This window comes from Stegostoma tigrinum, chromosome 23 (assembly GCF_030684315.1).
Source record: "Stegostoma tigrinum isolate sSteTig4 chromosome 23, sSteTig4.hap1, whole genome shotgun sequence".
Lineage (NCBI taxonomy): Eukaryota > Metazoa > Chordata > Chondrichthyes > Orectolobiformes > Stegostomatidae > Stegostoma > Stegostoma tigrinum.
In genome coordinates this window covers 22,448,688-22,473,475 of record NC_081376.1, presented here as the reverse complement: position 1 = coordinate 22,473,475, position 24,788 = coordinate 22,448,688, and the positions used below count along the sequence as shown (strand labels likewise).

The 24,788-nt window shown below is 40.1% G+C and overlaps 1 protein-coding gene across 3 annotated transcripts in view; it reads left to right on the top strand.

Annotated features, from left to right (window-relative positions):
• ern2 (endoplasmic reticulum to nucleus signaling 2) overlaps positions 1-24,788 on the top strand; it is a 98,386-nt gene that overhangs the window by 69,603 nt on the left and 3,995 nt on the right. For all 3 annotated transcript variants that reach the window (XM_048552241.1, XM_048552240.1, XM_048552243.1), the window contains exons 15-21: positions 1,572-1,761; positions 6,674-6,773; positions 12,981-13,180; positions 15,124-15,271; positions 19,379-19,506; positions 24,018-24,141; positions 24,294-24,361. In XM_048552241.1, coding sequence (XP_048408198.1) covers positions 1,572-1,761; positions 6,674-6,773; positions 12,981-13,180; positions 15,124-15,271; positions 19,379-19,506; positions 24,018-24,141; positions 24,294-24,361 — 958 coding nt within the window. The remainder of the gene's footprint in view (positions 1-1,571; positions 1,762-6,673; positions 6,774-12,980; positions 13,181-15,123; positions 15,272-19,378; positions 19,507-24,017; positions 24,142-24,293; positions 24,362-24,788) is intronic.

The window sequence follows — 24,788 nt, the reverse complement described above, 5'->3', positions numbered from 1 at the left end:
AATATGACACTTGAAGGATATGACTGGGGAATTGACAGTGGTGAACAGGAAAATGGCAGACAATTTAATTTGTTATTTTATATCATTATTCACAGTGGAGGGCCCTGTAAACAATCCAATGATATCAGATAAGCAAGATGCTTGGGAGTGTGGAGGGTGGATAAATTGGAGAAAGGAGTGGGAGGTCTTATAAACCTCTCTTTTATAAGGACAAAGAATTCGACAAAATAACGGAAATGAAGACACATCAGTCACCATGACCTGATGGCCTACGTCCTGGGGTTTTAAAGAAAATAGCTGTAGAGATATTGGAGGCATTAGTTGAAATATTCCAGAATTCATTCAGCTCTGGGAAGGTTCTGGTAATTTAGAAAACCACTCATGCAACACCACTGCTCATGAAGGGAGAAAAAGCATAGACCATAAAACATAAGAGCGGAAATTAGGTCATTCAGCCCATCGAGTCTGCTCCACCATTCGGCCATGGCTGATAAGTTCCTCAACTCCCATTCTCCTGCCTTCTCCCCATAACCTTTGTGATCTCCTTAACAATCAAGAACCTATCGATCTCTGTCTTAAATATACTCAATGACCTGGCCTCCACAGCCTTTTATGGCAGTAAATTCCATAGATTCACCACTCTCTGGCTGAAGAAGTTTCTTCTCATCTCCGTTCTAAAGGGTCTTCCATTTACCCTAAGGCAGTGCTATCAGGTCCTTGTCTCTCCTACTAATGGAAACATCTTCCCAATGTCCACTCTATTAAGGCCTTCCAGTATTCTGCAAGTTTCAATTAGATCCCTCCTCATCCTTCTAAACTCCATTCAGTATAGACCCAGAGTCCTTAAACATCCCTCACATGTTAAGCCTTTCATTCCTGGGATCATTCTCACAAACTTCCTCTGGACCCGCTCCAGGGCTTCTGACATCAATGTATTTCAAGAGTCAAGCAGCATGGTCTCAGCTTGAACCATTTATCTGTTTTATTCAAACTCAAAAATACCAGTATTCTAAAACATTTTGTTTTGTTTTTATAATCTCTCATACTTGAATTATCTGTTCTACCCCCCATAAACTCAAAATTATTCAAAATTACTATCCACACCCTAACTTCTATCGCATTCCATTTGCCTAACCTACATTCTGGTCAAGGAATCACCTCAATTTAATATTCTCCTCCTAGTTGCCACATCCTTCCCCATCTCTGTAATCTCTTGCAGCCCTCTAACCAACCTAGATATCTTCGTTCTTTCAAACCTGACCACTTGAGCATCCCCAATTTTAATTGTCCATTGCTGGAGACTGTGCATATGGGAGTCCTAAACTCTGCAATTCCCCTGTCTAAACATCTCCAATTGTCTGCCTCTGTTTTCTCCTTCAAGCCGTTCGTTAAGACTTCTTTCTTTAACCAAACATTTGATGATTTGTCTTAATATTTCCTTATGTCGTTCAACATCAAATTTTGTTTGATAATCCTCCTTTGATGTGCCTTGTTATAGTTTACTATGTTATGGGACTATAGGCACAAAATTTTGTTTGTGTTGGTAACTGATTTTCCTATTCATGACCCAGAGGCAGCTTTGATAATCGTAATGTTGCTGTGAAAAGGATTCTCCCTGAATGTTTCAATTTTGCTGACCGTGAAGTTCAGCTCCTTCGTGAATCTGATGAGCATCCCAATGTCATTCGCTATTTCTGCACCGAAAGAGACAAGCAGTTCTACTATATCGCAATTGAGCTTTGCACTGCCACACTGCAGGAGGTGAGTCAGAAATTTTCTGTTTAATGTTTTAGTGGTTCCACTCACTGTATCAAAGGATATACCCAAGTTAGTTAAGGTTTCACTCAGTTCGAAAAGTTTTGAGTAATCCAGTTGATGTTTCTGAAATTAGGTAGGAAACTGCCCATGTTGATTTGGGCAAGTTGTTCATTTAATGAAGGGTTAAAATAGCAATGGAAGTAATTTGTAAAAACAGAAATTATTGTATAAAGAGAATCTGAAGTTTCTGTTTCATGCAAAGGATAACAATTATGAATTATTTTGCCTGTGAAGAACATTGAAATAGATGGCTGCAGCAGGTTCATGGTTTCTGATTAAGGAACAGATTAAGGTGAAGTTATGTAAATAGGATTGTATGCATTTCTTTTCAATGAATTACTTATCTTTCTCTGTGTCCGACTTGCATTCATTCCAGTTTTCAAAGTCCAGTCTCATTTCAGTGCAGGAGTGTTGTGCAAACTATTGACACCGAGATAGAAAGGAAAGTATGTTGTGAAGATGACATAACAAGAACGCAGGTGACGATAGATGAATTGGGTGAGTTGGCAAAATTCTAGCTCATGGAGTATAACATGGCAAGTTGATCACTTTGCCATGAAGGCCACAAAAGCAAAGAATTATTTAAATGGCGAATAACTGTAAATTCTGAGGTGCGGTCATCTCATCATTCTAGTGCATGAGTCACAAAAGTTAATATGCAAGTGCAGCAAGAAATTAAGAAAGCTAATGGGATGCAGTCATTTATTACAAATAAGCATGTTATGCTTCAGTTATACAGGGCAATGCTGAAAGCATATACTGTGTGTAATTTAGTCTTTTTAAAGTTATCCCTGATTTATGAATGTCTGATTTACAAATAGATGCTTGTAGTTACAAACACAGTCACATTCAGGGTGTAATTTTAAAGACCCAACATATGAGTATTTCTTTTATTTACAGACAGCTGCTTTACATTGTCCTGCATTGTGTTCTGACTTGCATGCAAATTGACTTGTGAACAGACTCCAGACGGAAACCATTCACAACCCAGGGAGAGCCTATGTATAAATGCACTGTAGGCAGTTCAGAGGATACTTACTAAATTGATACCTGGAATGAGCTGGTTGTCTTGTGAGGAAAGATTGCACAGGCTGAGCTTGTTTTCATTTGAGTTAGAAGAACAATTGAAAGGTCAGTGAACAAATGAAAGTTGATTGATTGAAGTTTATAAGATACTGAACAGTCTTGACAAGGTGAACATGGAAACTTCTGAGCCTGCTCAAAACTATTTGACTGTTTTAAGTTAGGAGTCACCTTTTTTAAGGCTGAGATAAAGAGAACTTTTCTGTCAGAGGGTTGTGCGATTTTGGAACACTATCACAGAAGGCAGATGAGGTGGGTTCATGAATGTTTTAAGGCAAAGATGGATTCTTGTTTGGAAAAGAGTCAGGGGATAGATGGGAATTCAAAACACAAACACATCAGTGTTGATCATATTGAATGGTGAAGTGAGCTTGAAGGACTGAATGGTCTACTTCTAATTTTTATGTAAACACTGAGTTTTGTTGATTTCCTGGGATCTTGACTGTCAATCACTCACTGCTGTAATTTGTAGAAGGCTGAACTGGCACAACATTTCAGTGTTGAATCTTCACATTATTGGTGGCTATTTGAGAAAAGTGGCTGCCAATGGGAAGTGCTCAACAAATTCCAGAATCTGTTCTTCCGCAAATACAAGAGATGGAATATTTGGCTGATTTGGAGTAGGATCAACAAGAGTTTTGTTTTGCCAGATTTCAAGGAAAGACAGATTTTCTTGTATGCAGTGTTAAAGAGATCAAGAGTGGCTTGCAGATGTGATGCCAAGTCAGCAATGTCACCACAGTTATACAAAAACTCTTCAGTGGTCAGATTCATTTTGACACAGAGGCAAATAAGGTAAAAGAGTTTTCCGTCTAGATAGTCTCAAATACAGGCAGTCAGTCTTGATGAAATGAATACTTGGATTTATCACTGACACATGAGAGTGCTAGAGAAGTTCCTTCATTACAGTTTCCACCACCTCCTCTGGATTCACTGAAATAACCAGCAAACATGCTAGTATCCCCTAGCTGACAGCCGTAGAAATATTCAGGCAAAACTTGAAAAACCAACTTTAATGGACTAGACACTTCTTTTAGTTGATAAATGTCTCCCCACCAAGTCTTGTTTACCTAATTCTCAAATGGTTAGTATTTCAGGGAGGAGAAAGGAAACATTTAAAGACACCTTGAAGCAAACAGGGAGGAGTTTGCTACCATTCATTCAGAATGACAATAACTTGTCCATCAAGCTGCATTACACTTTAAGTCTGTATGCCTTGATTATGAGGTAGAGTGGTGGCAGAGAAGGGAAGAAAGATACTAAATGCTGAACTTCGAATCCCTTTGCCTCATGATACATCCTGCTCCATTTGCCCAAAGATCAAAGTGTTGAGAATTAACTGTTCAGCCGCATGAAGACCTGTGGCAGAAATGAATGACTGAGTAGATTTCACCTTCAAATAGGAACAGTGGGCAACAATGAGCCTATGCAGTGCCTGCCTTTAGAGTGTTTGATGGAATATTGTAGAGGAATCTTTACTCTGTTTTAGGCTGTTTTCTATTTGTCCTGGAAATATTTGATGGGACAGTGTCGAGGGCAATTTCCCATGTACCCAGAAATGAACCTGTCCTGCAATATTTAATAGAACAATGTAGAATACATGAAAAAGGAGCTGAGTTAGACAATATAGACTGTTAGACTATATAGAAGTGTGCTTTTCCATTTAATAGAATCATGGCTGATCTTGGGCTTTAACTTGATGTTTAACTTCCCAAATGACCTTAGATGGATGTTGCTAAGTTTTTATTTTACAATTAAATGTATTTTTGTTAAACATTTTGAATTTTTTTTCAATGTTTCCCATGTTTGTTTACTGCCATAATTTTTAGTCTGTTTTCTCAGTTAACCTGAAGTTCTCCCTTTATATTTATATAATTAGTTTTGTTTACATTTAAGATTCTTGTATGTAACGAAGTATGTCACTTTCAAGCATAACATGGAATTTAATGGTATATTGGTCACTTCCCCACTGAATTTTTTATTATGACATTAATAATTAAACCTGCCTCATTAAACAATATTAGATCTAATATGCTTACATCTTTCCACGATGTATTGCTCCAAGAAACAGTCACAAAATATTTGACTAAATCATCTTCTATAACAGTCTTTCCAATTTAATTGTGCAATTCTTCATGAAAGTTAGATTTACCGTAATTATTACAGTTCCTTTGGTACAAACTCCAATGATTTCTCATTAAATGTTCTGTCCAGCGGTTTAACCATTGTTGAGGGTGGTGGTGCAATATACCGCCTACATCAGTGTTTTCTGACTATTGCTACTTCTGATTTCCACCTATACTGATGCAATTTTGTGATATTCTGAAGCCAGATCCTTTCTAAGGAATTTTCTTTTGTAATTCTTTACTGTCAGGACTACCCCTTCTCCTCTGTCTTTCTCTCCATTTTTCTGAATATTTTGTTCCTTGCGATATTTATTTTCTAACCTTGATCATCTTGTATAAACATATTTTTGAAGTGACAATTTGATCTAAATCACTTTCCTCTATTTTTGCCTATGGTTCATCTATAATATTGGAGATGTTTCATGCATTCAGGCAAAGAACCGTTAATTTTATTCACTAATTCCATTCTCTGTACAAAGTCGGTTAAACTCACTGTCCCTTCCCACTTGATTTTATCCATATCTGTGCCACGACCATTCCCTTTGAATTTCTAAAACTCCCTGTCCACAGGTCTGCTTAAACTATTGACCAGGGTTCTGGTCCTAGCCGGTTGAAGTGGAATCCATGTAAGATCTGGGATTCATTTTAAATTAGTTATAAGATTTAAGTGAATGATAATTATACTTTTGAATTAGGAAAGTTAACATTAAAAAGGAAATGACTATTATGAGGGTACATAATTTTAAGATGATTGGAGAAAGGTATAGGGGAGATGTCAGAGGTAGGTTCTTTACACAGAAAGTGGTGGGGCATGTGGAATGCGCTTCCAACAGTGGTAGTGGAGTCAGATACTTAGAGACTTTTAAGCTACTCTTGGAAAGGCACCAGGATGATAGTATAATGTAGGGTATGCAGGGTGGTTTGATCTGAGTAGGATAATAGGTTGGCACAACCATCGTGGGCTGAAGTACTACCCAATGCTGGTGCCCGAAATGTCAAGCTTCTGTCTTTCCAACCATTCTTAGAACCAGTTGACTCTATGCCAGTTAGCAGGTGGCTCAGGTAACAATCCATAGTTGATTACCTTTGATGTTATGATTCTTCATTTGGACCTTAACTCTCAAATTCTCCTTTAGTAGAGGATGCTTTAGTCTCTTTTTAGCCTGTGCTATGCTTGCTAAAAGATCATAAGACCATATGATATAGGTGCAGGATGAGGCCATTTGGCCCATCGTGTCTGCTCTGCCATTTAATCATGGCTTATACGTTTCTCAACCCTATTCTCTTGCCATCTCCCCAAAATCTTTTATCTCCTTTGCTCAGGGAATAATTGATGATACGTTGTCATAAAAGAAAGTATTCTGTCTCTAACCTATTGTTGTTCCTGCTCAAAGAGATCCTTGTTTATTGCTGGGAACCAATAACTGGCATTCTATTCCACAAAATTATTTTACCATGGTGAGGTCTGATTATCCCCTCCCCCCCATTTGTTAGTTTGGGTGAGAAACATATTTTATCTGAATAATATAAGCAGTAGATGCTGAAAATACTCAGCAAGTCTGGCAGTATCTGTGAAGAAAGAAACATTGCTGATGTTTCAGTATCTACAGTATATCTCTTTTATATTTTACTACTTTTATTTGCAGTATGTGGAAGATTCCAAGTTTGACCGCGTTAATCTGGATCCGGTAACTGCACTTTTTCAGACCATGTCTGGTCTGGCTCACCTGCATTCCCTCAATATTGGTGAGGCCCTTCTTACATTTCAATATATAATCTAAAAATAATCTAGCTAATTGGGATAATTAAGTTAACATTCGTGTTCCTGTTTATGAATCACTTAGTGTAATCATGTTCTCCTCACTTAACCTAATATTTACTATTCCACTAAACTGAGTCCTATTCTATTGAGTTTCTACTCAATAGAATTCTACTGACCCTCCCCATTCCACCATGTTTTTTACTTTTCAAATGATTCTAATCCTACTCTTTCCTTGACTCTGCACATTTTCTGATGTACCACCAAGTTTAATACCAAGTTTAATCCCACCCACCCCCCTACCTTCATGCTCTTATTATTCAAGTTAGTCTATTCCACACTTTCCTTCCCAAGAATTGATTAATTATGCTTACCAACATTGACATATTGGACCAAATGGCAGTTCCCAGGCTTTAAATGCTACATGATACCTCAACAGCAGTCTGTTGCTCTCTGTAAAGTTACTTTCTAACAACCCCTTCAGGTCTTTTTGAGATTATTTTAGATATATGCTCCCTTTTGTAATCGCTAAATGCTTTTACTATTTCCATCCCTTCTTAAAAATTCCTTCTCTGACTAAGGCATTTTCATATCTACTAACTTTCCCCTGTGCAATTCTGTATTTTGTTGAGAGTGAAGTGCCTTGGAATCAGTTACTCTGGATGGAATCTGTCAGCCCTTGAACAATGTTGGCACTGGGGGGTCAGTTGGGAAAGTAGGATAAGATTGGCAGAATTTTGTTCTTGAGAAGTAGAAGTCTAATTCTAAACCATGTTTTTAATGACAAGGTGAGAAGCTCACTAGAGAATAACAAGAGGTCTATTTGCAAAATGCCATCATTACCTCACTACACCAACATGCAACTTTCCAATCTCCCACCACCGGATAGAAGATAGACGTCAACAATTCCTGACACGAAGGAGCAGGTTCCTAGCAACAGCAGCCCACTGCTTACTCCTCCAGACCTCCATCTTGGTCAGCAGTCACCAACACCTCAGTATGCACTCCATGGGCAGCGACTGCCACATCTCTGTCCACAGATGTTGCTATTTGACATGGCTCAGCCTTACTGTACCTTCATGGCACATCTCTGACCCACTTGCACCTCATTGCCACACTTTGGAACATACTGGAACCTCTCATTGTATTGCTGCTACAGCAGGAGGTTTATGCACAGGAGGAAGTGCCTATCTCGAATTGGACTGGGTACATCTCTGGACTCCTCACTTGCTGTCTTAGCATTCACTGACTTACCCTTACTTCAGTGCATGCAACATCTTTGCCTTGCATTTTTGCAATTTTCTCCCTCAGACAGAGCTTAAAGACAAGCATATGGACGTAGATGGAATAGTGTAGGTTCGATGGGCTTCAGATTGGTGTGGCAGGTTGGAACAACATCAAGGGCCGAAGGGCCTGTACTGTGCTGTAATGTTCTATGTTCTATGTACCACTGCACCACTGTGTTGTGTTGTCTTTTAATGCAGATGCAAAGCCAGGCAGCTTGTAAGGTTGTCAGCAATCATCAGCCAAAGGTGTGGACATGTTGCTGGATGGTACCATGCTATGTTGAGCTCACATCTAAACCATGAGCTAACAGCAGTCATGGCAATCACACAATGTGCTTCAACCAAATGGCCATATCTCAAATAAAAACAAAAAGAACTGTGGATGCCGTAAATCAGGAATAAAAACAAAGTTGCTGAACAGGCCTGGCAGCTTCTGTGAAGTCCTGCAGGTCCAGTACAGCCAGTCCAAGGAATTGCAGTAAGTCAGTCATGGAACTGGATAGAGATTAGATTAGATTCCCTACAGTGTGGAAACAGACCCTTCGGCCCAACAAGTCCACACCGCCCCTTGGAGCATCCCACCCAGACCCATCCCCCTCTAGCCCACACACCCCTGAACACTATGGACAATTTAGCATGGCCAATCCACCTAGCCTGCACATCTTTGGACTGTGGGAGGAAACCGGAGCATCTGGAGGAAACCCACGCAGACACGGGGAGAATGTGCAAACTCCACACAGACAGTTATCCGAGGCTGGAATCAAACCTGGGTCCCTGGCGCTGTGAAGCTGCATTGCTAACCAATGAACCACCATGCCGCCCAAGATCAGTCAAGGGTCCTATCACTCATCAGTCAGGGCTGCCCATCCAGGTCTGTTGGGGGTTTGGAAGCCATCAGCCCTAGGGGACAGCTCAGTGGAGCTCAAAGAAAATTATCAGAGGACACTACTGTGATAGGAGGTTGGGGAAGTTAATTGTGGGGATTGGAAGCAACACACTGGATTGTGGCAGGGACAATACTCATGATGGCGGGGGAAACTCAACATGTAAGTTGGGGGGGAAACAGTAGTGCATTGAAAGACATAGGTACTGTGGGAGGGAAATCATCAATGATCACAACCATCCTGCCTTTGATGGGTGGGGGAGCGAGTATAAGCTATAGTGCAGGGGCTCAGTGATTACTATTGAGAGATGAAGTTGTAATTCAAAGAGATGTGTGGGCATCTTTGGAAGCTCAGTACTGGTAGCTCAGCAATGTTGCAGGGATCATGGAGGTTCAGGGTGGAGGTGCTCTTTATTACCAGGCTGAGTCTATGTCTCATTGTGTCAAGTGTGCCCTGTGTTACCTTCCATACACATGTCACTTGTAATGTACGCTGCAAATGGAAAATGGCTGAGACAAAACCCAAAGCAGGTGGAGTAACTTTTGTTGTCTTTCTGAGCATGGGAGCTCTACTTGTAAGCAATGCAAGGCTGTCCAGGGGTCTATTGCATTAATCTGGTGCTAACAGTGTACATATAGGCGTCATCGTCATCATCAGCATTTATTCGCTAATGAGCATGATTGTCCATCGAGGAATTTCCATACCATTGGTCATGCGTTCTTTGGGTCCTTGCTTAGCCAATTAGCCTGTCCCTAGAGCCACATCTCCGACTGCATATGGCACGTGTTTCTGAGAGATGGAAGTGGTGCTTGGCCTTGAGATCACTGGCATTCCTTTTTCATACTTCTTTTCCATACCTTCTTTTGCTGACAGGTGTTCTCATCGAATTATTTCCCTTCATATAGGAGGTTCCTCCAGGTCAGTTTCTTCCGTGTGAGGGTTTCCCATGTATTCCTTCAGGTATTTACCTTGTGCGAGACATCTTTTAATGTGGAAATACTGTTGCACATCAGCAGACACATGGTCCTTGACAGACGTAGATCCATTTCTAGTGGCAAGAAAACCTAGATGACTGGGGATCTCCCTAATCTGCAGCCTTCATCCGTCTTCACAGCTGTTGATGTCCCACCATCATCTTACATCTGAATTGCCACTGAGGACTTGTTTTGGATTGCTTTTGTCTGGTTCCTCCCCTCTGACTTTACTTTCATGACCCTACTTATATGATCCTGCCAGGAGTATGTAAATGCATGCAGTGTCAGAAGCAGTCTTAACCATGTCACTAAGTTCTGAGGAAGGGTCACCGGACACAAAACATTAATTCTGTTTTCTCCTTCACAGATGCTGCCAGACCTGCTGAGCTTTTCTAGCAACTTTGTTTTTGTTCTTAACCACATCATTGGTCTTTGCAGATTGAAGACAGTCATCTCTGTATAACAGAATTAATCACAGATGACCTTAAAAATGGCCTCTGTGGCATCACAAAGACGCTCCAAGATCTGATATGTTGCACAAGGGTACAGAACTGATTTCCTGTCATCTTGATATGTAAATATTCGCCAACATGCTTTTCTATGCTATGTTGCCTTTTTGGGGTAATGTCGGGTATGAGGACAAGGTATCAGCATCATGCTGTCCTTGTAATTTCCTACAGTATTTGCTCAATATGGATTGTACTGTATTCATTCAAAAGGTCCTACCATCATAGGTCCATGTAGAGGCATTCCATGGCTTCAGCATTCCTTTTTGAAGCCCTCCATGTCCCAATGTAGGGATGACAGTGCTAAGCGTCACTTGAGACTGATGGAAATGCTGATTGCTCACATTGCTAAGGACCCATTCTGTTTCTTATATTCTCCACGTAAGTTAATTGGAATTGTGGCCGATGTATCCAGCCATAGCAGGGGTTATTGTTGCGTTTGTTGTGGGCCAAGAACGATGCAGAGAACCTGAGAACAACAGATTGGTCAACAAGCACAGGACCAACAGCTACTTCTAGTGCACTCCTGAATAACTCCACATGAAGCCACCATAGTAGAAGGTCCCCCAGGATTTATAGGAGACCAAGAATTTTCAATCTTTGATGCTGTTTCCTTCAGATTAATAAGTTTCAAACAGTGCATAAGTTTCAACGGTGGCTCAGTCGTTTAGCACGGCACTGCTGCCTCACAGCACCAGGGACCCAGGTTCGATTCCAGCCTTTGGTGACTGTCTGTGTGGAGTTGCACATTCTCCCGTGTGTGCGTGCGTTTCATCTGGGTGCTCCGGTTTCTTCCATAGGTCCAAAGATGTGCAGGATAGTTGGATTAAATTTAGCAATTTAACTATGCTAAATTGCTCATAGTGTCCAGGGGTGTTTAGGTTAGGTGGGTTAAACATGGGAAATGGGTCTGGGTGGGATGCTCTTTGGAGGGGCAGTGTGTTGGGCCGAATGGCCTATTTCTACACTGTAGGGATTCTGTGATTTTATGAACTCAGATCTAGGATTTTCCGGGACACTCATAGTTCTATGTCAATTGCTGGAGCAGGATCTGCAATAAGAAGAATGGGTAGCCATCTTATCCTGATGTCATTAAGGTGACAGCTGTGCCAATTTTTCATGCATTGGGCTGCTTCTAAGGATACCCTAAGGAGTTGTGCATATCTCATTAACAACTCATAAATCTGTCAAGGCAGTTACCATGCAATTTATGGAAATTTGCACAATTTCATCAAATTTCCCCGTGCTAAGGTCACTGCTGCAGATGGGCAGTATGCTTTGACAACATAGCTGGCATCCTAAAGTACAGGGCACTATAGATTGAACACACATTGTATTGACAGTGCATATTGTAATGCAACCGACTTCACGATCATGTATTCCATGCCATCAGTGCATGAGTCATCTGTGGTCATTGCTACCACGTCGTATGAGACATCACCAGGGATCCTGGGAGACAAATGATGCCTGTACTCTCATGAAAACTCTCATGTTGCAGCTTTGTTTCAAGCATTGTATACCTTACAAGGATAATTGCTGGGAGATAAGAGCTATGCTCTGCAACCATGGTTGATTTCTCCAACATTCAACCTCTGGCTGAGGCCAGGTATAGATACAATGCAACCTGTTCTTTGACCCAGGCTATCTTGGAGTAGACGATAGGCCTGCTGAAGATGAGGTTCCAATGCTTGGATTGGTCTGTGGAGCGTTTTCAGCATATTCCAAAGAGGGTGTACTGTGTAACCCTAGCTTGCTGTGCTGTGCACAATTGGAGCAGGCAAACGTGGGATGTGATAGACATTGAAGAGTTGGACAGTGACAGTTGTCTTCTGAAGAGGAAGGTGAGGACGTTGACCAGAAGAAATGTCACCTTTTGCGTGATATGGCTTCTGTTTCAGTTGCTGAATAAAAGTGAATGCGTTCAACCATCTGAAGACTTTTCAGTATGTGATACTCCCACATTGAACAAAGAGAATATGTTAGGCCACACTGGGCATTGGGGTAGAGGTAGCACACCTGCGACAGTCTTCTCAGGTGGGCTGCTACTAAGGCTGTGTAGCTTGGTTCTTAAATAGAAATACATTTATGAATGAGCATTCATTGCATTTGCATTGAAGTGTCAGCTGTGCCAACGTGTACCCCGAGAAGCACTTCTTTTTGGTTCTCTTCCTGCTACTTTGCACAGTGAAGGGCAATTCCTGACTGGCAGCAAAACCAGAAATTGCTGGAGAAACTCAGCAGGTGTGGCAGCTTGCTTGGCCGGGTGCCTGATGGGGCTTTGAAAATGGCACCAGCAGGAGTGAGTACTTCTGCCTCTGCTGACAGAAATATGACAAGCAAAAAGCCATCGAGGTGAGGTGGATTAGTAATGAGATTAATTTCAGAAAGTAGTGTGAGAAATCCCGTGAGGGATTATGGAGAGAATCCCTCTGTGAAACATAACTTAGCCAATTTCTTGTAAAATTTAGATGTCTGTTATGTCAGCAAGTTGCTATTCGTTAGCCATATCTGATCATTGTTTTATTTTTGGAATTCTGGTTCTAGTCCATCGAGATTTGAAACCACGCAACATCCTTATCTCTCTGCCAAACTCTCATGGGAAGGTGAGGGCAGTAATCTCTGATTTTGGCCTGTGTAAAAAGCTCTCTGTTGGGCATCACAGTTTCAGCCTGCGGTCTGGCATACCTGGAACAGAGGGCTGGATCGCACCAGAAGTCTTAAGAGAGGAGCCTAAAGATAAGCCTGTAAGTATTGGCACAAAGATAGTCTGTTCTCTCAAAAGTAGGCACTTGGATAAACAGCCTCTCAAAATTTCAAGGCTACAAAGAAAATCTGGAAATGTCCATCAGTGAGCAACTGATGGACAAATTAAAAGTTAACCTTTTCATGGAGATCCTCCTCAATTGGAACCTGTCACAGCAGTGCTGACAAAATTCACCTTTATTTTCTCACCTGCGGCAAACAGGTTTGTATCCCCAGTATTTTCTGATTTACAGTAAGCGACTAACTAGTCAGCTGTATGTTCATTGAAGTGTTAGGGATTTCATTAATTTTTCTGATAAATACTGAGACTTACAACTTTAGCCTTCCCACATTGAGAATGGTAGAGATAGTAACTGCAAATTGTTCCATTAAATGAGCCAAATTGAGAACAGGACTGTGATCATGTGAACTGCACTGACCTCAGGATTCAGTATGGGTGGGCAGGGTTGACCTGGGGCTTCAGGACAGATGAGTAGGGTTGACCTCAGGATTCAGGACAGGTAAACAGGGTGACCTCAGGATTCGGTACAGGTAAGCAGGGCTGACCTCAGGATTCGATGCAGGTGAACAGGGCTGACCAGTATTTGAGACAAGGGAGCAGGGTTGACCTGAGGATTTGGTATAAGTGAGTAGGGTTGATCTCAGAATTTGGGACAGGTAAGCAGGTAAGGGGAGAGGATGGATGTAGTATATTTGGATTTTCAGAAGGATTTTACTAAGGTCCTCCACAGGAAGTTGGTGAGCAAAATTAAGGCACATTGGATATGAGGTAATTGGCCTAAGGCAGAAAACAGCGTACAGGAATGAATGGGTAACTAGTGAGGTACTGCAAAGATCAATACTTAGACCTCAGTTGTTCACAATATACTAATGATTTGGATGTGGGTTCAAATGTATTAATTCCACATTTGCTGAAGATAAAGAAAGATAAGCAGGAATATATGTGCTGAGGATGATGGAAAATGTTTCCAGGAGAATGAGGAAAGTTTTAGTGTTTGAGCAAGAAACATGGCCAGTGGAATATAATACAGAAAGTTGTGAAGATATCTACTGTTGTAGGTAGAAGAAATGTGCAGAGTGTTTCTTAAATGGGAGGTTGAAAAATGTAGACATGCAAAGGGATTTGGGTCACTGAAGACTAACAAGGAGATGCAGCAAGCTTTCAGAAGACTAATGCAATGTTAGACTTTATTGCAAAAGGATTTGAATACAGGAGTGGTGAATTCTTGCTTCAGTTGTACAGGAGCTTTGTTAGAAATGCACCTGGAGTACTGTGTGCAATTTTGATCTCCTTATCACAGGAAAAGTATTATTGTCATCGAGGGAATGCAACAGATGTTCACCAGACATGTTCCCAGAATGGTGAGGCTGTCCTGTGAAGAGTGATTGGGCAAACTAAACTGTACCTCTGTGCTGTAGAGTTTTGAAGAATAAGAAACGATCTAATTGAAACCCACAAAATACTTAAAGGAAAAGGCAGGATAGTTGTTTCCCTGGTTGCTAAGTGTAGAACCAGGGGCATAGTTTAAAAATAAGGGGGATGCCTTTTAGGTCTGAGTTTGGGAAAAATAATTTCATTGAGAGGATGGTGAATCTTAGGAATTCTCTATCCCAGATGGCAGGGTTACGGGGATAGTATGCATAAAAGGCATTGAAGTATTCAGTCAGCCGTGATCATGTTAAATGATGAAGAACTTAATGGATGGAGTGGCCTACTCCTGTTCTTACGTTCCTAAGGGATATAAGAGGCAGACAGGAGAGTAGGTTTGAGATCACAACCAGATCAGCATTGATCTTATTTTGTGGTGGAGCAGGCTCAAAAGGATCAATGGTCGAATTCTGCTCCTGAGCGCTATGTCATTTTGAGTACTTTGTGTTCAGACTCAGAACCACTTCAAAAATAGCACTTGTATTTTCCCATCAGACATATGCAATTGACATTTTCTCAGCGGGCTGTGTCTTCTACTACGCTATTTCAGAGGGGAAACATCCATTTGGCGATCCTTTGAGACGGCAGAGCAATATTTCACTTGGAAAATATAATTTACAGCACTTTGAGCAAGAGGTATATGGTAAGGACTTTCTTTTTTTGGTTATGGTTATGATATGGATTTTGCAGCTTCCATGCATCTTCAGCATTGGGTATGGCTACCTGTTATGGTAGAACCAGTAAGAAATTGTGTTCAATTTTCTGAGCTTGTTATTCTAAATAATAAACAGACTCTCAAAACGTAGCTTTGGTCTTGCACCTGTATCTAGCCTCATCAGAAATCTGGAGAGTACAGCCAATAGTTCACGTGCAGTCATTGAAATTATTGTTCCAGGCTTGTTCAGATAGGTTCAAATAGATTTAGAACATTTGTTAGCCTTTTCTTGGTCTGAGAGGGAAAGTTGGGAATCATCACATCTCTTGAATGGATCTCCTGAAGTAAATGTTTGATATAGCATTTACCCTCACACTCAAATGAAAATCTCTATGTTACAAGTTATCTGAACATTCCTAAGACCATAGGACATGGAAGCAGAAATAAGCTATTCAGTCCATCGAGTCTGCTGCACGACTCAGTGATCTTGTATTTTTCAACTCCAATTTCTTGACCTTTCCTTGTAACCCTTGATTTCTTTCTGTGTAAAAATCTCTTTATCTCAGCCTTGAGTATATTAAACAATATAGTCTCAGCAGCTCTCTTCAACAAAGAATTCCACAGATTCATTACCCTTTGAGAGAGGAAATTGTGCACTCTGGTCCAAGACCATTCCATAATGGAAACAACCTCTCAGTATTTACCCCGCATGCCCCCTAAGAATCTTACATATTTCAATGAGGTTGCCTCTCATTCTTCTTAACTACAATGAGTATGACCTACACAATCTCTCCTCCTAAGAAAATCCCTCCAGAATCAACCTAGTGAAACTTCTAGGGACAGACTCCGATGCCTGTATATCTTTTGTAATATATTTTGTGCTCACTTTTATTTATGAATCCTACAGTCCAACATACTTTGCTAACTACTCTCTCAATATATCCTGTTACATAGGAAACACCAATAAAAGTACTCATTAGGCATTGTAGTTTTATTTTCCAACTACCTTCTCTGCCCTGAATAGACTCCACCCACCTCTTATTATCTATTACTGTTTACTTACTGGTGGAAAATTTTAGATTGACTGGTATACCATTTCATTATACCCTTTTTTTTGCCAGCTCAATTTTGCTGTTCCCTTTCCCTCTCCTCTCAATTGATTGCATTTGCTGTAGTTCTCAGTTAAGAAATTCATCTGGCATGTATCATACATTCCGCATTTTTAATTAATCATATTTGCAACTTCCCTTGTCATCTGAAGAGCCCTGACTTTGGTTCCCCTACCTTTTCTTGTTGTTGGAATGTTCATTGCCTATTTCTAAATCAACTGTTTAGGCAATTGTTTCTTCCTTGTTGGAGAGAGAACATACTGGTCAAAAAATTTCTCCTGAGCAAACTTCATAATTCATGCCTGTCTTTTTCACTTTACTCCAATATTATCCCATTGATATATGGGCACTTAAAGACTCATAAAATTACCACCTTCCATAAGTCTTGCACGTTCACAATTTTCTTGACGTTTTGCTCTCCTCTCCCCCACTTTTTCATGGTATACAGAATTCTTCCTGTAGCACAATCGTATTTTTGTTGCTTCTCAGCTCTAACCTAGTAGATTTGACCTCTCACCATTAAGGATATCCTGTCTTTCCAACTCTATAGTGATGTCCTTAATCAGTACTGTCCCTCCACTGCCTTTTGTTCCTTCTCTGTTTCTGCTGAGATCCGTGAATATTAAGTTTGCATTTATCACCATTCTCAAGCTACAACATCATATTCTCCCACGATTATTTGCACTTGTAGCTCAGCAAACTTATTGACTGTACTGTGTTTACATACAAGTTCTGAACTGTACTTCATTGTTCATTGTACTTTTTAATCTACTACTAATGTGGAACAACTCCCTTGTTTGGTACTCTAATCCCTTTATCCACCTTATTCCCCTTTTTTACTTGAACATGCCGGCTTTTTACTCACATGCCAATCTAGTTTAAACCCTCCCCGGTGACAGGAGTGAAACCTCCCCACATGGATCCGGTTCTGTTAAGGTGCAACTCATTTTTGACTAGGTATCACTTGCCCCAAAACTGTACGCAATGTCTGATGAACATATAGCTCTTCTTTCTGTCCCGCACCTCAAACCATACATTGCTCCCCCTATTTCTGCTCTTACTGGAGTGAGGCATAGGAATAATCCAGGGATTATCACCTTTGAAATCCAGTTTTTTAACTTTCACCCTAGCTGCTGAATGTCTGACCATAGAACATTGATACCTATGACCTTTATGTCTGGTATTGGCATGTACCATAATTCTGGCTCTTTCCTTTTCTGCTGTAGAATATTCTAATATTCTGCATCATGAAAGAAAGGATTTACAAAAATGCAAACAAAACACAGATCCTGTTGAATGGGAAAAGAAACAAAGGCTAGCAAAGGACCACAAAACATCTTATAAGAGCTTCTAAAAAGGATTATGAAAGAAAACTTGCCAGGAACCATAAAATCATTAAGAAGAGATTTTATAGTTAAGAGAAAATAGGTGGTCGGAGCAGCGTTGGCCCACTAAAGACTGAAAATGGGGATGTTGTCAATGACTATTGGAAATGGCAAAGATCTTAAATAATTACTTTGCCTCAGTATTTACAGTAGAAAAGGACAATAGCTTGCCAGAAGTCCTGAAGAAATTAGTAGTGGATTGGGAACAGGAACTGAATTAAATTAACATGAGTAAAATGTCAGTGATGAGGAAATAAATAGAATTATAGAGTGACAGATCCCCAGGACCTGATGGTTCCCTTCCGAGAAATGAATTATGGGAGCACATTGTAGACACCCTAACTATAATTTTTCAGAGATCCCTAGATTCAGGAGTCATCCCTCTGGATTTGGAAATTGCTCGGCGTTACTTCACTTTTTAAGAAAAATGAAAGAGAAAAACCAGGGAATTACAAACCAGTTAGCTTAACATCAGTGATGGGATAAGCGTTAGAGTCTATAATCAAGGTTGGGGTAACGGAACATCTTGAAAATTTCCAGTTAATCAGGGAGAGCCAGCATGGATTCAAGGCAGGTGATTATGCCTGACAAACCTCATTGAAATTTCTGAAGAGGTTACTAAGGTGATGAACAGGGAAATGGGTAGTGGACAGAGTCTACGAATGTTATTTATGTGGACTTTCAGAAGGCATTTGATGAAGTCTGACCTAAGGGTATATTAACTAAAGTAGAAGCCTACAGAATTGAGTATAATTACTGACGTGGCTGGGAAATTGGTTGAGTGGCAGATGGCAGAAGGTGGTGATAATGGGTAGGTACACAAATTGACAGGATGTGGCTGGTGATGTCTTAGAAGGATCTGTATTAAGGTCTCAATTATTCACATTATTTATTAACTATTTGGATATGGCATACAAAATCATATTTGCAATTTTGCTGATGACGCAAAGTTAGGCAGCATTGTAGACAATGAAGATAATGGCATAAAAGAGAAAGCGATGCAGATAGACCAAGTGAATGGGCAAAACTGGCAGATGGAGTTTAAATACGTGAGGTTATTCATTTTGGACCAAAAAAATGGGTATTTTCTAGAATGTATGAAGTTAAATACAATAGATGTCCAAAAACACTCTTTTTGAGGAAGATGTGGGGGAGCTGGCATGGTGGGCTGGAACAGATTTGAGGGGCTGAATGACGTACTCCTGTTCTTATGTTCTGCTCAATGATGCCATGTATCCTAGCAGCAGGAAGGGAAGGCACCATTGCAGGACTTAATAGTGTTTAAAGAATCATCAGCAATGACTGTCTAGACTAGTAAGTCCAAGAGGTAAATAGTCTACCTAAATTGGATCTTGGACAAAGTTCCACCTTGATTGGAAAATGATTATCTTGTTGCAGTATTAATCAGCATGGACTAGTATATGTTAGATGGGAATCATATAGTAATAGGAAATCAATCAAGATCTTCATTGGCTGTTGATGGAATAGGATCATATGTACACTGGTAAAGAGAGGATTGGACTTGGCTGTGGTGACTGTACAGTCAATAGTTTTGACAATTTTAAAACTGAAAAATTACATTTGCATTTGCATTTTTTTAGAGAATGTTGTGGGTAGACACTTAATTGAACAGATGATCAGTGAGGACCCAAAACAGCGGCCCTCAGCTCAGTGTGTCCTGAAACATCCCTTCTTCTGGACTAAAGAAAAGCAGCTTCAGTTTTTTCAGGTAAGATTTCTCAAGGGAAAATCAACAAAGTTAATGAGGCTCACATGAAACAGAGTATGACAGGGAACAATATTTACCAAGCTGCCTTTGCCACATTTTCCTCATGTTCCTTTGTCACAAAGCGTTGCCAGGATTACTGATCATAAATCCCAGGACTGCCTGTCATATTTTTCCATTCTTTAATTTTAAAGGATGGAAAATCAGGAGAACCTAGTTTCAATTTACCAGCTCCCAGAGGATCAGCCATTGAGACATGAAAAAAAAATCCACTATCCAATAACTGATATTACAAAAGAAGGCGTGACTGTCACTATATTCTGAGCTATTAAACCAGAGTCCAGTTGTGTAAAACTTCTCTTACCAGTGTCATAAATTTGTGACATAGTCTGAAGTATTTTCAGCCATTTACGTTTGTGACCGACTGAAATTAATTTGCAGGAAAATTTAAGTAACAGGAAGATATATACAGGTTAATGATGGCATTTTGGAATTACATTTTGATGTAATGGCATCTTAAATAATGTGAAATAATTGTTCCTTAACAAGAGTTCAAAATAAAATGGATGTTATGCTTTGAAGTAAATTAACAGGCATAGTGTTTGACATATACAGCAGATTAGCCAGCACCTAAAGGAGGACACAAGGAACAATGTTCTGATAGAGGGTCACAATCCACCCAAAATTTTAACTTTTCTTTTTGAGATGCCAGTCAACCACTTATGCATTTTCTGTTTAAATCTTTCACTTAAATGGTGGAATTTTAATTGCATGAGTATGGGTCATAACAGCATAATTTGCCAAATTGTAAAAATTGACAAATTAAATTCTGCTCAAATAAATGAGGTAATATGGTTTGGAGAGAAAAGGTGGCCGCTTATTATTTAGAAGAATTAAGTTTAGGTCGGCTAGAACAACAAAGGGATCATGGAGTACAAATTCATCAATCACAGAAATTTGCGATACAAAAACCCTCCTCAAAAGTGAGTGGATGCAGAATCTTTAAATACTTTGAAGACAGAGGTAGATATATTCTCGACTACCATGGAATTGAAGGATTATGAGTGATATGCAGGAATGGAGGTTAAAATCAGCCATGATGTTATTGGATGACAGAGCAGACTTGAAGCGCTGAATGGACTACCTTTATTCCTTGTTTATATTAGAAAAGGAAAATCAAGCACCAGATTTTACTTTTTGAGAGATAAATTGAGAGGACAGATTTTATGCTAAACCTGCATCAAACCTTGAGTTGGACAGCACTTGGAGTGCTATGTGCATTTCTGTTCACCATATCGTGACGAGTGTGGCATTGGAAAGGATAGTACCAGAAATACATGGGTTTGTGTATTTGGTAAAGGTTGATAAGCTGCTGCCGTTTTCTTTTCAGGAAGAAGTGCTGAAAATAAACCTATTTGAGATCTTTAAAGTTATGAAGTATTTTATCAGAGTGGATACAGAGAAAACATTGTGGAAAAGAGTACAGTTTGAGCTTACCAATGTAGGATATTCACCAAGAAATTCAATGGTGAAACAAAGAAGAAATGCGTTTACCTGGAGTATGAAAAGAATGTGGATTTAATACCAAAATTTTAAGTACAATTGTAGTGAATAGTATGGTTCCATTAAGGGGAAGCCAGGTGAGGATGTGAAAGAAAATACCGTAGTAATTATGTTGTAGATTTACACGAGGAATGATGAGGAGAAGCCCAAGTGGTATATAAACATTGTTATGGACTTGTTGGACTGAAGGACCTGTTTTTGTGTCATAATCCCAAAATAAATCTTTGGGGGAGGCGATGGCCTAGTGGTATTATCGCTGGACTGTTAGTCCACGAATCTAGGTCATGTTCTGGGGGCCTGGGTTCTAAACCTGTATTTAAATTAAGAGTCGAATGATGACCATTGCTGATTGTCGGAAAAACCCATCTGGATCACTAATGTCCTTCAGGGAAGGAAACTGTCATCCTCACCTGGTCTGGACTACAAGTGACTTCAGAGCCACAGCAACGTGGTTGACCCCTAACAGCCCTGTAGGCAATTAGGGCTAGGCAATCAATGCTGATCGAACCAGCGATGCCCACATCCTGTGAATGAATTTTTTTAAAAATCAGGCCAGATATTCTAAAGTATATAGATTAAGAAATATTAATTATAATCCAAGCAAGGGAGATATTTGTATCATCGATAGTCACAGGTGATGTGCTGGAAGACTGAAGGTTGGCTAATGTTGTGCCATCAATTAAGAAAGGTGGTAAGGAAAATCCAAGGAATTATAGACCTGTGAACCTGACATCAGTGGTGGGTAAGTTGTTGGAGGGAATCCTGAGAGACAGGATTTACGTGAATTTGGAAAGTCAAAGACTGATTAAGGATAGTCAACATTGCTTTGTGCGTGGGAAATTGTGTCTGACTAACTTGATTTAGTTTTTTGAAGAAGTAACAAAGAGAATTGATGAGACCAGAGCAGTGGACGTGATCTTTAGTAAGGTGTTTGAGAAGGTTCCTCATTGTAGGCTGATTGGCAGGGTTAGATCACACAACATACAGGGAGAACTAGCTATTTGGATACAGAACTGACTCAAAGGTGGAAGACAGAGGGTAGTGGCGGATCAGGCTGGAGGCTTGTGACCAGCGGTCTGCCACAGGATCGGTGCTGGGTCCACTGTGTTTTGTCTCTTATATAAATTATTTGGTAGTGAAGATAGGAGGTATGGTTAGTAAATTTGCAGATGACACCAAAATTGGAGGTGTAGTGGACAGCGAAGAAGGTTACCTCAGAGTACAACGGGATCTTGATCAGATGGGCCAGTGGGCCCAGGCGTGGCAAGTGATGTTTAATTTAGATAAATTGTGAGGTGCTGCATTTTGGAAAGGCAAATCAAGGCAGGACTTATATACTTAATGGTAAAATTCTGGAGAGTGTTGCTGAACAAAGAGATCTTGGCATGCAGGTTCATAGTTTCTCGAAAGTGGAGTCGCAAGTAGATAGGATAGTGAAGAAGGCATTTGGTATGCTTGCCTTTATTGGTCAGTGCTTTGAATACAGGACATTGGTTCGGTCACTTTTGGAGTATTACATGCAATCTGACCTTCTGCCAATAGGAAGGGTTTTGTGAAACTAGAAAGGGTTCAGAAAAGATTTACAAGAATGTTGCCAGGGTTGACATGTTTGAGCTTTGGGAGGGGCTATTTTCCCTGGAGTGCCAGAGGGTGAGGGGTGACCATGTAGAGGTTTATGAAATCATGAAGGGCATGAATAGGGTGAATAGACAAGGTCTTTTCCCCAGGATAGAGGAGTCCAAAACTAGAGGGCATAGATTTAAGGTGAGAGGGGAAAGATATAAAAGGGACCTAAGGAACAACTATTTTGTGCAGAGGGTGGAGCATTTATGAAGTGAGCTGCCAGAGGAATTGGTGGAGGCAGGTACAATTACAACATTTAAAAGACATCTGGATGGGTATATGAATATGAAAACTTTAGAGGGATATGGGCCAAATGCTGGCACATAGGACTAGATTTATGTAGGTTATCTGGTCGGCATGGAGGAATTGAACCAAAGGGTCTGACTCATGCTGTATGAGTCTATAACTCTGACTCTATCTAGCGATGATTCCACTGATAGTAGTAATGGTTTAATTTTGTCACATATAATGCCCTAACTTGTCTGTGACAATAGGTACATATCTTTATCCTTGTAATTGAAGTGAACTTCAATAGAATTTCTATTTATACTGCATGAGTTTAACCTCAACAACTTCAAGGAAAAGTCCATAGCTATTGTTGGCAAGACCAGCATTTATCACCCACCCATACTGCCCTTGAGATAGTGAGGGTGAACCATATCTTAGGATAACTACGGTACTTACCACAGCAGTAAAAAGTCAACCATATTAATGTGGGATAATAAAGTGTGAAGCTGGATGAACACAGCAGGCCAAGCAGCCTCTCAGGAGTATAAAAGCTGACATTTCGGGCCGAGACCCTTCATCAGAGAGGATATTACCCCTATTATTGTGGGTATGGAATCACTTACAAGTCCCAAGAGCAAAGATCTTTCGGAACCAGTTGCGATTTGACAGGAATTTATATCAGAATTAAGTCATTAAAACTCCCCAACTCATGTAGGGCGATTTTAACTTATGACTCCAGGTCAATAGTCTGGATTTCTAGAGTAGTAACATTGCTACTGTATTACCATACCCACATTGTGGATAGGGTAGTTTAGTGGTTATGTTATGGACTGCTAATCTGTTAGCATAGTGTAACTCAGCATTAACAGTTAACCTCGGTTTCTTCCATCTGTATGACTAAGCTGCACCTGTTAGATACTCAGTAGTTATAGTCTGTGAAATCTGGTTACATGTTGTACTGTTGGACTGATATTTTGTTTTCAATCTTTGAGCTTGAATTCATCATTGACAAAACCTGAAATGCACCAAAAAGTGTGGAAATAAAATATCGGAAAGTTATAGTACTGAAAAACCACATTCAAAGCTCACTTTACATCTAGGATGTCAGCGACCGGATAGAAAAGGAACCATTAGAAGGGCCAATAGTTGGTGGATTGGAGTGCAATGGCAGCATGGTGGTGAGGACTAATTGGAGGATGCACATCTCCATCCCTCTACAAACAGGTGAGCTATCCCAACACAGTAAATGATTCAAAATAAAAACCAAAAGAACTGTGGATGCTGCAAATCACGAACAAAACAAATTTGTTGTGACGGTAAATGATCCACAGTAAATACAAAGATCCAGTTTACAGTGTGTTTCTTTTCTTCCTAAGATTTGAGAAAGTTTCGGACATACAAAGGAAATTCTGTGCGAGACCTACTCCGAGCCATGAGAAATAAGGTGAGGAATAGGCCATTGTGTTTCTTAGCCAAATCGAAGACTTTAAAATGTAGCTGTTGGGATTTGGACTTAATTCTGAACCCATGATCAGAACTTTAACCATGCTGGCAACAAGGACAGTTAATAATTTAGCAAGCAAAACTAACATGTTTTATTGGAGAACAATACTTAACGTTCCACTAGTCGAGATGTGGCACAATACATGTGTTTAATGAGTTTAATTTCCTGTGAATTTCTGCACTTCAAGGGTCTTCTCTTTGATTCCTTTTACCTGGTTCTCTTGATTCACAACTTCCTTTGTTGTTTTAAGTTACTTAAGTTAAACTTAACATAAATACAAATTCCTTTGTACCTTGAGACTTCTCAGTCTACTTTAACTGTTAAAGCCAAGCTGCACCTCATACAACTACACGAGCACAACAAATTC